Source organism: Pleurodeles waltl, chromosome 7 (genome assembly GCF_031143425.1).
Source record: "Pleurodeles waltl isolate 20211129_DDA chromosome 7, aPleWal1.hap1.20221129, whole genome shotgun sequence".
Classification (NCBI taxonomy): Eukaryota; Metazoa; Chordata; class Amphibia; order Caudata; family Salamandridae; genus Pleurodeles; species Pleurodeles waltl.
In genome coordinates, this window is record NC_090446.1 from 620910663 (window position 1) to 620926162 (window position 15500).

Sequence of the window (15500 nt, forward strand, 5' to 3'; positions counted from 1 at the left end):
CGCCCTCTTATAACCATAACACGTCCCTATGAGCAAATGTATTCCTACAGAGTATTCTGGCCAACTGGAGGAATTTAAGTGTGTGCAACTCCATGCATGAGTACATGATAATCTGTTTTACTCATAAATAGTGATATGTCCAAGCTTAAGTATCACATTCTCAGAAAACTTTGTGAATTGGATTCTAGCTTACCGGAAGCTACAATACAGCCAATACTGAATATATAGGACCCCCACTTTTGTCCTTTACATGGTATCTCCAAATAGGTTTTGCAGTTTGTCACACCCACACTGTCAAAGCTGATATGTTACTTGCCAAGGATAGTGTTTGAACTTTAGCAGATGCATACAACTTTGATGTAAGACATGGTTATAGATAGAGGGCTATGTATTCTGCTGTAAGCAGATAGCACCAAACTTGGATTTAAAGTGGTAAACTACGCTTACCAGCTCCCTCCAGGTTATTATGATATCGTTTCCATGTCTGGACTTTCCAGTGTTGTTGTCGTGATTTTCTCTACAAAACTAGTTAGAATAATGCACTTGAAACAATTATTTGTAGGGAAAAATTTGGGGGTGGGGGAATAAAAAATATGCACAAATTGCTTTTGCTTAATTATGGAAAATTACGAGATATTACATGCACTTACAGGAGATGGAAAACTGCCATTTTGCACTTTATTTAGTGAGAAATGCGCCATGATCCATTTTGAGGGAGTAAAATAGTGAAAAAATCAAAAATACATACTTCGGTCATTTGCTCTGTTCCTGCATGTTCCCGGTAACGTTTTGCTACACATGCCACATTTCCTGTCAATTATTACGACAAACAACGCGCAATTTTATGCAATGTGGCATAATTATATATGTTCGGGTAACAAGAATAACAGGAATTGATGCTATTTATATGCCAATGTAACACAAGTTTCATCTGGGACTAATGACGTGGTCACCCTTCGGCCAACATTTGTTTCATGTTTTGCAGTGAGTGACAATCTCCTCTGCTAAAACAGTGCTCCAGTTATCCTCTTTGATGTGGTAATTACTGGAGCAATGTTAATGACGGTAAAACAAAGGGTCATTGCTACTCGCGATTCTCACAGGACGTGCCATCCTATGGCACTTCATGACAGTTCATAATACTGGTTTTGTTCTCTCTGCTAATTCAGACTTTTTTCCCTTCTCCAGGGTGGTGCGGAACATTTGGTGACCGGAATCTTGGTACAAATTTACATTTTTGTAGGGTGTTTGGGATCGGTGCAATAGGGATTATTTGAACGAAATTATATTCTCATGTTTGTGTTGTATCTGACCATGACTGTGACATATTTTGACGTGTGTCGAAATCTACCCTGCCACTGCCGTTCTTCGTCATGAGTACAACAGCATAAAAAAGGATTCTACTTCAACACAACATGCATGCGTGGTCCCATAAGGCAGTGTTGTCCAACCTTTTTATCGCCACGGACCGGTAAATGTTTGATAATTTTTCCGTGGCCCGTTTGTCCCATTGTGTGACAAGCGGGCCACGGAAAAATTATCAAACATTTACCGCCCGCCACAGTGGGGCGGCCCGGTGCCGATTGATCCACGGACCGGCACCGGTCCGCGGCCCGGGGGTTGGGGAACACTGCATAAGGTACCAAAGTCCATCGGCAAGAGTGCCATAGGCCGTCATGCAAGGAATTAAACGAACCTCATAACCTCTGTTGTACTGGGACCCTTCAGCCACTGCAACTGCTCATCCCTTTGATATCTATGCCCCTGCCAAAGTCCCTCCCACACAATCAGGCACCCTTGTTAAGTTGATCTTTATTTGTCTTGCAGGGCGGCGCTGCTAATTTGGCAGGCGGAATTGCGGTAAGCATTTACTTGCAAGAGGGGAGGGGAGTGCGTATGCAGGAAACTGATAGCCTCATTTGATTGAATCTGACCAATAACTGAATCATGTTTTACAATATTCCACACCCTTCTCCCACGACTGCTGTTCTCTATTTGCCCTGCACAATAGACCGATTGAAACGCATTAATGAAAACAGCCTATTTATCTTTGTGTCACGATGTACCCTGCTGTTACTGTGTGTCCTTCATTTTCAGTATCCCTTGGACCTAACGCACTTTTGATAGCTATGCCCCTGCCAAAGCCAGTGGCGTAAAAAAAGGCCCCTGCAGCCCCCGCGGTGCGGGGACCCTGAGCCCTAGGTGGCCCCCTCAGCAACAGCACCTGACCTGAGTGGGTCTGAAGGGGGGCCCTCTCTCTGTTTTTGCAGGGGGGCTCCTCCAGTTTCGTTGCCACTGGCCAAAGCCCCTCCACATAAATTAGTGCGACAGACTTTACACTGTGGCATGCCCCCTCCTAACCTCATGTGTATTTTTGTCCTGCAGGGCGGTCTTGGAGGTGCACTAGGCGGACTTGTGGTAAGCTTTAGCTCTGATTCTATATGGTTGAAGAGTGGAGGGGAACTTCTGCTGAGAACTGTTTGTCTCACTCTTGTATAGTTTTTGATCTATAATTGAATCATGTTTTACAGTATCCCAACTTCCTCTCTATTAATGCTGTTCTCTATTTGCCTTTTAGAAAGGTGTTTCGAATATAGGAGGCGTATCAACTGTAAGTAAAACATGTGTATCTACACCATATAAATTATACATTTATGCTCCTCATGTCTTTTCATTGTACAAAAATGATGAGTAGTGGTTGAGAATAGCATGTTTCCATTTGAGATAGGAGTGCACCACTTTTGGGTTTTCACATGACATTTCATGCACTAGCTTTAGAAAATGCCACTATTCCTTTTACAAACAATCTGCTCTGTTTGACTACAGGGATGGCGGTTAAAATACAACAGGTGCTTGATGATTACGTGAAAAAGATAATTCCAGAGATCTTAGTTAAAGTCAAAGCTTTCTTGTTACCAGCTCATGAGACTTGTGATCAACTATTGGCATGTCGAGAAGCTACTGCTCAAGCTCACAACTAAATGTGTGGCCATATTTTACTTAGAAGTGTACACAGTATCATCCCATTTCTGGACCTATCTCAATACTCTTTGTCAGACAATTAGTCAAACAGAGTCGGATAATGATAATGGCTAGAAGAACATGGGGTAGGAGTAGAGTGTCCTCGAAGTTTTATCTCACTATTTGGTCAAGATCGCATGTGTTGGAAACTGATGCAACAGATTTCCAAAAACAGATGGAGAGAAAGAGCAATTACAGTGGTGTGTCAAGCTTTGGAAAAGTGTGTTCATAAGGACACCCTAGGAAATTTAGCATCACTTTGGAGGCTCAGGATGCATAGTCTTCACAACACATGTAGCTATCCTATAAATGGCAATAACAGGCACTTGCAGATTAAAAGTCACTTATGCCATCTTGTTTTTACTTATGTGTGCACACATCCCACCTGGATACGCACAGGCCTTTAGATAATACGCAGTACATCAGAGGTCTTTACATCACATATTTCATGAGGGGAGACCCCAACCAGTCGATTGCAAGCTACCAGTAGCCCCTAGACCCCTTCAGAGTAGCTCATGGTCTGGAGTTCTTTTTATAAACAAGCAAGGGGTTACATAGTTCCTTTTAAAGTTGTGGGAAGGTTGTGTTTATTTTACATTATTATCATCAGGCTGCAGATAACAGGGTCTGATAAGGAGCCATACAATCCCCATTGCTAAAACATATATTTTGAATAAGTATCATGTAACCCAAGGTGAAACTCCCTTGAACATACTTGTCTCTTACAAGGGTGGGGAAGACATGGTCAAAGGGACTGTTGCACTTCGGGATTGACAGCGGGAAGAGGGTGCAAGTGGAGGGGGATGTATTGATAGCCAGGACCATTTTGGGACTCTTCCTTTAGGACCCCTGCTATGCCCACTGTCCAGTGTTTGGTAGGTAAGGTCCTAAACAAACATCTGCTTGCACTACCAGCTGCCCAAGAACATGGCCGTGGGAGCTCACAGTGGCAGGATCATGCCATTAATGGAGATAACCAGGAAGCATGTGGTAGTAAACCCCTAATCAATGCCCAAAATCTAATTCTACTTTAGTAAACCAGGCTAAGGCAAAAACTGTGGTATGGAATATAGTGGGAATTTTTAGGATCCTTCCAGGGGGAGAATGGAGCTAATTTATAGATTTCCACAATAAGTGACTGTTTCAGGAAACATGGAGCATGACCCCCTTACCTAGAAGTGTGTTTACTACCTACTGCCAGAATGTGGTTATAAAAGGGAAAAGGAGGCTGTCAAGGGGTTTTGTGATTTTGGAGAAAATTGTACTTCAATGTAAAATCAAAATTGTCCCTGTTGAATCTCAGGTTATTTTGTGAATTGACCTCACCTTTCCCTCTGATTTGAAAATTAGAGTACATAATGTGTACAACCAAGTAGGTTCCAGCAAGAAGGAAACTAATACTGTAGCAGCTCTTGACTCTGCTCTCATAGAGTACATGCGCAGCAACCTATTATTGGTAGCTGGAGATTTCAACTGCATGTTTGAGCCCTCTGCAGCCACCCCTTTAGATTTGACCCTAGAATGGGACAAAAGTCAGAAAATTCCCCAGATATAGCTACCCACTGTCAAGTGGACAGAAAAGCAGCCCAGGTGTTAGCAATAACACTGCAATATGACTTGAGGGCTACCAATAGAAAGGCAATTCTGATTAAAAAGGCAAAATGACCTAAACCAGATCTGAATACTCAAATTGTATTGATTAATGTCTGTTGACTGTAAACTTTGGCCTGTAGTAAACAGTATGTAAGTGGTTAAAACAATAGATAGTGACCACACTGCTCTGTGTTTAACTTTATATGATTCTAAAGGATCAGAAGCCACTTGGAGGGGGTCACAGGATCTAGATGCACTGTTCAAAGCTAATCATTTAAGGACTATAAATTGGGATTGGGTGGTAAATAACACTTGAAATTATTAAAAGTAAACTGATAAAGAAGGTGGATTTGAAGTCCTCCCTTCTCCAAGAAGCTAGAATAGGGAAAATGAAAACCACACACAATGTGTTATACTTGCAGATTAGGGATATTTTAGGCAAGCCAAATTTGGGGGGGGGGGGATGTAGAACTGTGAACAGTGAGCTCCTACTTGTGGCAAAATCTAATTCAAGACAGAAGGTAACGAGGTACAGATTGACACTGGACCATGCCAAGAGGCAATGGGAATGCTCACTATGGTCCACCCTCCACAAAGCTCTGTCAGAAAAAGGTAATGAGTACTTTTAGAAGAAAGCAGAGTTATGCCTGAAGGGTCCAATGTGAGAAGTTGGGTTGTTGGTTGACTGAGGCGTGAGCCCTGGTCAAGCAACAGCCACAAATCCATGCGGGGTAAGCCACAAAAAGTCATTAATTTTACCGGGGCTTAATTCTGGGCAGCTTAGTACAAAAAGCAGTCAGGCTAAACCTAGCGGCAATGTGTTAAGTATGTATGTATAACACAAACAGCAACACTGAAAACATAACACAATAAAAATCCCATACCAATTTAGAAAAATAGAGAAACTTTTAATTAATTATTTGACACTGTTAGACCTGACAGCCTTTGGGTGGTCACCCCTAACTTTTTTCCTGCCTCCCTCCACCTTTGAGATTCTGTTTTTGCTGGTTTTTAGACTCTGCGCACTTTACCACTGCTAACCAGTGCTAAAGTGCATATGCTCTCTCCCTTTAAACATGGTAACATTGGATCATACCCAACTGGGCTATTTAATTTACTTATGAGTCCCTAGAAGAGTGCACTATATGTGCCCAGGGCCTGTAGATTAAATGCTACTGGTGGGCATGCAGCACTGATTGTGCCACACACTTCAGTAGCCCCTTAACCTTGTCTCAGGCCTGCCATTGCAAGGCCTTTGTGTGCAGTTTCACTGCCAATTCGACTTGGCATTTAAAAGTACATGCCAAGCCTAAAACACCACTTTTTCTACATATAAGTCACCCCTAAGGTGTGCCCTGGGTAACCCCTAGGGCAGGGTGCTGTGTAGGCAAAAGGCAGGACATGTACCTATGTAGTTTACACTACTGGGACATGTAAAACTAAAAAGTACATGTCCAACCTTTTAATTACACATTACCCAGCCGTATGGACTACCTAGGGCCTACCTTAGAGGTGACCTATAAGGACTAAGAGGGGAGTTTAAGGATTGGCAAAGGGTTTGAAATGTCAAGTCTACATGGCAGTGTGAAACTGCCTTCAGGGTGCAATGCAGGTCTTTGACATGTTTTAAAGTGCTACTTTAGTGGGTGGCAGAATAAGTGCAGTAGGTCTACTGGTAAAATGTGATTTACAGGCCATGGGTATATGGTATACCACTTTACAGGCGAATTACATGTAAAGTATATATTCCAATCAGGTATATGCCAATCAAGCCATGTTTAGGGGACTAAGCACATCAGCAGTGGTAACGTGCATAGAGTCCTAAGGCCAACAGAGTAAAAATCGAGAAAAAGTAGGAGGAGGAAGGCAGAAAATTTCAAGATGACCCTTTAGAGAGGGCCATTTTCAACACCCAAAGACTGCCCTTGAATTAGCTGTCAAGCCGTATAAGTGGGTGAATCATTTTGGTAGATTGTATTTATGTAGAAGCGGTGAGGTAGAAGAAAATTTTTGCTTTTTAGAAAAGGCTCAGTTTATCAAGTCACATGTCCTTCTACCTTCCCATAAAGAAACTCACAGTGATTAGTACGTGTAACCCTTCTAGAGCTCTTGGTCCAGATAGTATCCTGAACGACTTATAAAGGGAAGACCAAGAAGTGTGGAGTGCCTCTATTAACCTCCTGTGCAAGGCCATCCTTTTGGACTTGGAGAGTCTGGCTTCATTAAAGTTGGAGGAAATTATACCAATCTATAAGAAAGGAGCTAGGGCAGATACTGGAAGTTATAGACCTATTAGTTTAAAAGGTTTTTTGCAGAAAATATTATGCAAACAAATATTGGTGCATCTCCAGGAGTGGATCACAGAAGGAAATATTTTGTCTGTTTTCAGGTGGAGTTTCATGCCAATAGTAGTACCCTGGATCCGGTCTTCTATTTTATTTGTGTCTATTGGAAAGAAGTGTTAATAAATGGGGCAAACTATTTGTAGGGTTTGTGCATTTGTGAACAGGTTTTGACTTGGTCCTAAGGGGCAAACTCTGGATGGTGCCAGCACAGATGGGGATCCCAGTAAATGTACTGGATATTCAGAGGAGATTACATGCAGAAAATATTGCCCAGGTAAGATGGGGAGAGAAGGGGCAACTATCAGAGCCTTTTAAGATCAGGCATGGAGTCAGACAGATGTGCATTTTAGTACCATTCTGTTTTTGCTATTCAGTAACTGAGTACTGGGATATCTTGACAGAGATCGGTGTAATGCCCCAAAAGTCAGGGGAAGAAGGGCTCTGGCCCTTCTCTTCATCAGTGATACTCTACTGTTATCCAAGTCTCCCCAAGGGCTCCAACAGTTAATGAACAATTTTAAGTTCTTTTGTGATGAGTGAGGGCTGGAGCTAAATGACACAAACACAAAGTATATGGTCTTCTCTAATTATGTTTTGAAGCCACCCAAGAGATGTATGCTTGTAGGGAAGGAAACTTTTGAGCTAGTTTCCATCTTTAATTACCTTGGTATATGGCTCACACCAAATTTGCGGTGGTTTCCACCAATTGAGAAAGCCCATCTCTCACGGATCCAACAAACTTCACATGTAACAAAGATCCATAGAATAACTGTGTCTAGAAAAGTGACCCCAGCACTTGAAATTTATAACCCTAAGGCCTTATGTTCAGTTATGTATGGAGCAGAACTGTGGAGATGTGGGAATATTGACAGTCTATCTGTGACTGAACATTGTTTTAGAAGATCTCTACTGATTCTCCTGGCAAGGATCCCTTTAACCCCAGTTTTCCTACATCTGGCCCAGAGGAAAACTGCACATAGAGTGTAGGCTTTTAATATTCTGTCATCAGTTGTGGTGTTTACTGAAGTACTAGCCCCCTACCATGTGGGAGTTATGGATCTTATCCTATATCCCTTTGTTAGTAAAATTCCTTGGATACATTTCCTTATGGTACTTCTGAGGAAACTGGGATGAAACATACCAAACAGATCCAGAGAAAATGTCCCAGATTTTCAGAGATAGGGTTACGGAAATCTACTGGGAATTTATTATGGTTGGAAATGTGGCTATATCCACAGGATCATTTACTCTAATATTCATAGATTTTAATCCTTACCCCCAATATGAACGCACTATTGATGAGATTGTCCCAGATGTGATATGAAATTGGTTCTTCAATTTAGATACAGGACAGTCCCCATCAGAGTGTTCTGCAGCAGATGGCGAACCCAAGCCCCACTTTATGATCTGGGTCCAGCATGTGATGGAGGACCAGAATCCCTGCTTCAGTTACTGTTTTTTTGTCCATACTACAAAGATTTGAGGTCCAAGTGGATTGTCCCTCTGTGTAGGTGTATTGGTTCTTGACATAGGTGGTCATTATGAACATGGCGGGTTGTCCCACCATGCCGGCATTGGCGGCTGAAATCGCCAGCCGGCATAGCGGGACAACCTGCCGCATAATGAACCTGTTAGGGGCTGCCATCGGCAGCCATCACTCACCACCAGACGTCCACCGTCAGGCAGCCTGGTGGTGAGTGGAAACACCATCCGACAGGGTAGCTGCGCTACCCTCCGGATAATGTTTCCATATCCACCAGCCTTTCCCTGTTGGGTTATCCCGCCAGGGAAAGGCTGGCGGAGGGGGTCCCCTTGCACTGCCCATGCACCTTGCATGGGCAGTGCAGGAGCCCAGGTGCAGTGCCCCGTCGCGCAGGTCACTGCCCGATTGACAGAGGCATTGACAGCGGCTCCATGTGGAGCTGCCGTCAATGTCCCGGCTTGGCCTTTCTGTGAGCTGGTGGGCAGAAACAATGTTTCCGCCCACAGCCCACAGAAAGGTTCTTTATTTGGCTGGCAGGGTTCTGGGGCCGCTGGCAGTCAGTGTTTTGACCGCCAGCATGAACACGGCGGTTGCTACCGCCATGTTCATAATGACCACAATAATTTTGAAAAACCTAGAATTCTTAGTTCTGACACAAGAAGAATTTGTTGTTTAGCAATATTTTTGAAGGCCCTATGGATTAGATACTCAAAGCACATTGTGTGATCCCACCTATTTAATATTGTCCAATGGCTTTTTTTTTATAATTGCATTTATTGAAAGGCCTGCTTTTAGGTTTTAGGCCTTTCGTTTTTAAATATTTATGTAGGGCCCATGTTGCTGACCTTGCTTGTATGCATTTTGTGAGATGTACCTTTCAAGATCTATGTGAAATAAAATAAAGTTTATGATGATGATAAGGAGCAGTGCAGGAGTCAGAGTCGTGACCCATTGTGAGGCACATAGGTGAAGAATTACTCGTAAATAAAAGTCCCTGTCAACTTAATATTGGAGGTGAGACCAAAATGATGTTTCTCAATGCCTTTAAATCAGAGAAAATTAAAATAAAAAGTTACCTTTTGATTGAGTAAACTTTTCTTTTTAGTGTTCTCAATTTCTTTGTCAAAGTGTTACATTTATAAACAGCAGGCCTCATGCTCCCAGTGGCCAGTAGAACACTCTGACATATTTATAACTGAAAATACGCTGATTTATTATTGGCTGAAATGTAAAGTGCAGAAAAATATTCCACATTGTGAACACATTTATTGCATTTTAAATGTCTCCCATTTAAAACAATGGTTGTATGGTTTCTATTATACTTGTAAAGGTGCCACACATGGTGAAAAGTGTGTCCTGTGCCACAAGTACATATGACACAGGTTCTTTGTTACCCAGACATATACATCCTATTCATGTGCACACATGTTCATACATCCCCAAAGACCACGCTTTAAATGACACACCTGGCAGCTCTGTCATAGTGCCTCTAGTCAAAGTATTTTGTTCAAACCATAAAATCTGGCTTTATGAACATTGGGCTTAAAGTTGGGAAATCTGGTTATGGGCGTGTCTGGTAATATTGTGTGAGATGTTTAGCCTTTGGTAGCTCACAATGATTTTCACTGATCAGATGTAGCTCTCACTACAGAAAAGGTTAGAGATCCCTGATTTACAAAATGTAATGGACGTTTTTACACACACACACACACACACTCACACACCCTCACACCCACAGTCACACACACATTCACTCTCAAAACATAAAAAACACAGATAAAAACTGATTTGTGATTCAGGATCAAACAGGCAAAACCACTGAAATCCGGCCTTCATTGTAGGCAATGATTCTGTATGTACAACACACACCATAATCAGCCATTCAGTATGCTCAACACTTGCTAAACTGCCTATGCTTACAGTGCCCTTTGTATGTTTTTTTTTATTATGCATGGTGAACTACTTCAGTAACTATAAGTAAACAGTGCTGACTATACATACACAACACACAACAATCGCTGGTGCCTAAGTTGTTTCTGCCCCCCTTGGGGGCAGATGGGCATAATAAAAATAAGCCAATCTGCCCCCCAGGGGAGCAAGAATGACCAACAGTAATGTGCCCCCATGGGAAGCGACCCCTGCCCAAGGGGCCACCCCCTCAAACAATACACACACACATACACACACACACAAACCATTCCTTGGTATCTAGGTAGTTTCTGACCTCCTTGGAGGCCGATGGGCCTAATAAAAATAGGCTGATCTGCCCCTTAGAGGGGCAGAAATAGCCATCAGTAATGTGCCCTCATGGGGAGCGATTCTTGCCCAAGGGGCTGTCCCCCAAAAAAACACACACACACAACAATCCCTGGTGCCTAAGTTGTTTCTGCCCCACTCAGGGGCAAATGGGCCTAATAAAAATAGGCTGCTCTGCTCCCAAGGTGGGCAGAAATAGCCATCAGTAATGTGCCCTCATGGGGAGCGCTTCTTGCCCAAGGGGCTGTCCCCCAAAAAATCAGACATCCCCACAATACAATCCATGGTGCCTAAGTGGTTTTGCCCCCCTTGCTGGCAGATAGACCTAATAAAAATTGGCTGATCTTCCCATAAGGGAGGGGGGAGCAGAAATTACTTAAAATAATATTCCCTCATGGGGAGCGACCCTTGCCTAAAAGGCCACTCCCACTATGTAAAATAAAAAAAAATCCCTGGTGTTTAGTGGTTTCTACCCTGCTTGGGGGCAGATGGGCCTAAAACAAAATAGGTTGATCTGCCCTAAGGGGACAGAAATTACCTAAAATAACATGCCCCCATGGGGAGTGACCCTTGTCTAAGGGGCTGCTCCCCTTATGAAAAATACAATTTAAAAAATCCCTGGTCGCCGTGGTTTCTGCCCCCTTGGGGGCGGATGGGCCTTTTTAGAATGCAGAAATGGTCTAAAATATAATGTGCCCCCCTGGGAGCAACCCTTGCTAAGTGTCCGCTTCCCTAATATGAAATGGTAAAAAACAAATTCCTGGGGTCTAGTGGGTATTCCTGCAGCACGATCTCTATGCGATTGTGCTGCAGGAATGCTCAGAGAGACATGAAAAGAAAGGAAAAGCCTTTCCTTTTCTTCCATTCTTCTCTGACCTCCCACTCACTGAGGAGAAACTAATCAGTTTCTCCTCTGGACGTGCTGGAAGCATAGCTTCCAGTGCATTAGGGGCGACCTCTGATGAAGTCAGCATGCACTGCGTGCTGATGTAATCAGATGCCACCAAAGGGGGGATTCGGGGGTGGCAGTGGAAGTGCTTCCACTGTCTTCCTTGCCCGGTGGGGTAGGTTGATGACCCACAGGGGAGCACTAGTGTAATGGTTACATCCGTGGCACTGAAGCACTGTGACACCAGAGGTAACCATTACATCCGTGGCACAGAATTGGTTAACAAGTTTCATAGGCAGCCAGTGTGGAAGGTAAACATGTTAATATTCCACAATGTCATTCATAGGAATCGCTTTGGGGCTGATCTAGAATTTGACGGTGAGGGTAATCCATCCTTCTGCTTAAAATGAAAGTCTGCTGTTCTGATCTATAGATGGGTAGATGCTAAGTATGTCAGTGATGGAGACTATTCTGCCTTCATCACTGACCTACTCCTGTGACAATACAATGGAGTAAGGACTCTCTAAGTTTTGGTGATTTGGTCAGATGCCCAGTTTTCACTGCCCCTTAATGCCAGGTAAAGCCTGGTGATAAGCGGCAGTGACCCCTACACCATGGAAGACAACTCCCAATGTGTGGGAGTCATTAGTTTTACTTTTTCAAAAACAGAAATCAGCTTAAGATTTTGTTTTTGAAAATTTAAAAACATTTAAAAGGTTGGAGAATGATAACATCATTTTAATACATTGACAGGAACTTCTGTCACTGCAGTTCCTGCCTGCGTTAAAAGATGCTCACTGGGCCAGTGGGCATCTCTAAATTTGGTGGGCAGAGGGCCCTTGATATGGTGGAGGTAAACTACTCTGCCACACCGAAAGATTTGCTTCTGTCTGCAAAAGTCTAAATCAGACTCTTCGCCTTTGCGATTCAGATCACCATTTCACTTAAGAAGAGGATAAAATTAACTTAAATAAAATAACATATTGTTCATCTAAATAAGAACTATGTCAAGTACTGCATCAGTTCGTGGCCTTGTCAAATAAATGAGCTTTCATCTAGCATTCTACCACAGAAGAGTACACTCATTGGACATGGTCTCAAGAGATCCTCACTCTAGTTTTGGGCATACTATCCAATCTAAATTTCTCACTGAACTTATACAAGTCCCCCGATAGTCCATTATATGGCATCATTGATTGCGTGAGTAGCACGTAATGAATAATATTTCTTCTCTGAGAAATCCAAAAGCCCCAGGTCCTTATGAAGGACAATATGATCATTTGATTTGCTGTTAGTGTTATAATTACCTTTCATATGCTATTGCTATTATTACCACAGACTGTTTAGATTGATTTCTGTAGGAGGCTGGACTGGCTTGTAGTGAGTACCAAGGGGTACTTGCACCTTGCACCAGGCCCAGTTATCCCTTATTAGTGTATAGGGTGTCTAGCAGCTTAGGCTGATAGATAATGGTAGCTTAGCAAAGCAGCTCAGGCTGAACTAGGAGACGTGTGAAGCTACTACAGTACCACTTAGTGTCATATGCACAATATCATAAGAAAACACAATACACAGTTATACTAAAAATAAAGGTACTTTATTTTTATGACAATATGCCAAAGTATCTTAGAGTGTACCCTCAGTGAGAGGATAGGAAATATACACAAGATATATATACACAATAGCAAAAATATGCAGTATAGTCTTAGAAAACAGTGCAAACAAGGTATAGTTACAATAGGATGCAATGGGGAAACATAGGGATAGGGGCAACACAAACCATATACTCCAGAAGTGGAATGCGAACCACGAATGGACCCCAAACCTATGTGACCTCGTAGAGGGTCGCTGGGACTATTAGAAAATAGTGAGAGTTAGAAAAATAACCCTCCCCAAGACCCTGAAAAGTGAGTGCAAAGTGCACTAAAGTTCCCCTAAGGACAAAATAGTCGTGTTAGAGGGAGAATGCAAGGAAAACACAAATCAGCAATGCAACAACGATGGATTCCTGTCTGAAGGTACCTGTGGAACAAGGGGACCAAGTCCAAAAGTCACAAGCAGCTCGGAGATGGGCAGATGCCCAAGAAATGCCAGCGGTTGGTGCAAAGAAGCTCTTACTAGGCTGAAGAACTGTGAATACTGCAGGAACGACAAGGGCTAGAGACTTCCCCTTTGGAGGATGGATCCCCCACGCCTTGGAGAGTCGTGCAAAAGTGTTTTCCCGCCGGATGGACGCCAACAAGCCTTGCTACACGCAAATCGTGCGTTTGGCGTTTTTGGACGCTGCTGGGGCCCAGGAGGGACCAGGAGGTCGCAAATTGGACCTGCAGAGAGAGGGGACGTCGAGCAAGACAAGGAGCCCTCACTGAAGCAGGTAGCACCCGGAGAAGTGCCAGAAACAGGCACTACGAGGATGCGTGAAACGGTGCTCGCCGAAGTTGCACAAAGGAGTCCCACGTCGCCGGAGACCAACTTAGAAAGTCGTGCAATGCAGGTTAGAGTGCCGTGGACCCAGGCTTGGCTGTGCACACAGGATTTCCACCGGAAGTGCACAGGGGCCGGAGAAGCTTGCAAAGTCGCGGTTCCCAGCAATGCAGCCCAGCGAGGTGAGGCAAGGACTTACCTCCACCAAACTTGGGCTGAAGAGTCACTGGACTGTGGGGGTCACTTGGACGGTGTCGCTGGATTCGAGGGACCTCGCTCGTCGTGCTGAGAGGAGACCCAAGGGACCGGAGATGCAGCTTTTTGGTGCCTGCGGTTGCAGGGGGAAGATTCCGTCGACCCACGGGAGATTTCTTCGGAGCTTCTGGTGCAGAGAGGAGGCAGACTACCCCCACAGCATGCACAAGCAGGAAAACAGTCGAGAAGGCGGCAGGATCAGCGTTACAGAGTTGCAGTAGTCGTCTTTGCTACTATGTTGCAGGTTTGCAGGCTTCCAGCGCGGTCAGCGGTCGATTCCTTATCAGAAGGTGAAGAGGGAGATGCAGAGGAACTCGGCTGAGCTAATGCATTCGTTATCTGAAGTTTCCCCAGAGACAGAGACCCTAAATAGCCAGAAAAGAGGGTTTGGCTACCTAGGAGAGAGGAAAGGCTACTAACACCTGAAGGAGCCTATCACAAGGAGTCTCTGACGTCACCTGGTGGCACTGGCCACTCAGAGCAGTCCAGTGTGCCAGCAGCACCTCTGTTTCCAAGATGGCAGAGGTCTGGAGCACACTGGAGGAGCTCTGGACACCTCCCAGGGGAGGTGCAGGTCAGGGGAGTGGTCACTCCCCTTTCCTTTGTCCAGTTTCGCGCCAGAGCAGGGGCTAAGGGGTCCCTGAACCGGTGTAGACTGGCTTATGCAGAATTGGGCACCTCTGTGCCCATCAAAGCATTTCTAGAGGCTGGGGGAGGCTTCTCCTCCCCTGCCTTCACACCATTTTCCAAAGGGAGAGGGTGTCACACCCTCTCTCAGAGGAAGTTCTTTGTTCTGCCATCCTGGGCCAGGCCTGGCTGGACCCCAGGAGGGCAGATGCCTGTCTGAGGGGTTGGCAGCAGCAGCAGCTGCAGTGAAACCCCAGGAAGGGCAGTTTGGCAGTACCAGGGTCTGTGCTACAGACCACTGGGATCATGGAATTGTACCAACAATGCCAGGATGGCATAGAGGGGGCAATTCCATGATCATAGACATGTTACATGGCCATATTCGGAGTTACCATGGTGAAGCTACATATAGGTAGTGACCTATATGTAGTGCACGCGTGTAATGGTGTCCCCGCACTCACAAAGTTCAGGGAATTGGCTCTGAACAATGTGGGGGCACCTTGGCTAGTGCCAGGGTGCCCTCACACTAAGTAACTTTGCACCTAACCTTTACCAGGTAAAGGTTAGACATATAGGTGACTTATAAGTTACTTAAGTGCAGTGTAAA

At 44.3% G+C, this 15500-nt stretch overlaps 1 protein-coding gene across 1 annotated transcript in view; it reads left to right on the forward strand.

The window, feature by feature from the left end:
* Nucleotides 1-15500, forward strand: part of LOC138304482 (uncharacterized) — a 69164-nt gene that overhangs the window by 35459 nt on the left and 18205 nt on the right. Inside the window, exons 12-15 of the mRNA XM_069244592.1 lie at nucleotides 1189-1221; nucleotides 1828-1860; nucleotides 2386-2418; nucleotides 2579-2611. Of these exons, the coding sequence (XP_069100693.1) occupies nucleotides 1189-1221; nucleotides 1828-1860; nucleotides 2386-2418; nucleotides 2579-2611 (132 nt within the window). The remainder of the gene's footprint in view (nucleotides 1-1188; nucleotides 1222-1827; nucleotides 1861-2385; nucleotides 2419-2578; nucleotides 2612-15500) is intronic.